The 964-nt window shown below is 48.4% G+C and overlaps 1 protein-coding gene across 1 annotated transcript in view; it reads left to right on the forward strand.

Moving 5' to 3' along the window:
- IQCG (IQ motif containing G) overlaps positions 1-964 on the forward strand; it is a 19112-nt gene that overhangs the window by 16606 nt on the left and 1542 nt on the right. Inside the window, exon 7 of the mRNA XM_009323594.1 lies at positions 394-525. Coding sequence (XP_009321869.1) covers positions 394-525 — 132 coding nt within the window. The remainder of the gene's footprint in view (positions 1-393; positions 526-964) is intronic.

Consider the following 964-nt stretch of genomic DNA (forward strand, 5'->3'; position numbering starts at 1 on the left):
TGTTTTTCTACCCCCCCCTCCCTTTCTGTATACACACAAAGAATGGCTTCTGGTTGTCATTTACTTCACCAGGATTGACTGCCCACAAAACTAACCCCCAGTGCTTCTCCATTCTTCATGCACCTCTGAAAGCGCAACCCAGTCTCTCGTCATCCCCAGTCCAGTGCTGCGGCTTCCGTGGTGAACCCCCAGCGAGGGGCCTGCAAGCCACCAGTTATTTATCACTAGTCCTAGGTGTTTGATCCTTTCAAGGCTTAGATGAGAAGGAAACACTGACCATGCAAAATTTATGGGACTCTTACCACCATCCTGAAAGCGGGCCGGATAACAGTAGCAAACCTTTCCCCTGTACGCTCTTTGTACCATGCTAAGCACCCCTCCATCCCCATGCAGATGGTGGAAGAGAAGCTGGAATGCTGGGCGGACAAGTATGAAAATGACACAGATGCTAAAGACGAAGAACTGAATGCCCTAAAAGCATCAAAGGCAAACAACTTGGAAATGCTGCAGAGATTTGCCAAGGAGGTAAGACATCAGCAGCATCTCAGTGCTCAGCCATGCAAAACTGCATCCTGGCTTCAGATAAGGAACCAGGACCATGGAAAAAAAGAAATCAGTAATCTTGAGGTGTAGGGTGCGATTATAAGCACTGGTCCTGGGAAGGCAGGGACCGAGTAGCCATCTTCTCTTTGCCACCTGTGACATCATGGAGGGATGACGATGTTTCCCTTACAGCTATTTTCAAATACCAGCAAGTAATCAGAGAGCTACTGACAGCCTTTGTGAAGGGCAAAGACACTGTTCCATCCCACTGATATACCTCACCTTAGCTTGTTGCCTTGGTCTGAACAAAACTGCTCCTTCTAGCAACATCTGGGTATGACAGGCTGAGAGTGGAAAAGGCAGCTCCATCCCTTCCTGCAGATGCACATTCACAGCTGCACAGGGCTTTTGTAAGGGAAAT

This window comes from Pygoscelis adeliae, unplaced genomic scaffold (genome assembly GCF_000699105.1).
Source record: "Pygoscelis adeliae isolate BGI_AS28 unplaced genomic scaffold, ASM69910v1 Scaffold245, whole genome shotgun sequence".
NCBI lineage: Eukaryota > Metazoa > Chordata > Aves > Sphenisciformes > Spheniscidae > Pygoscelis > Pygoscelis adeliae.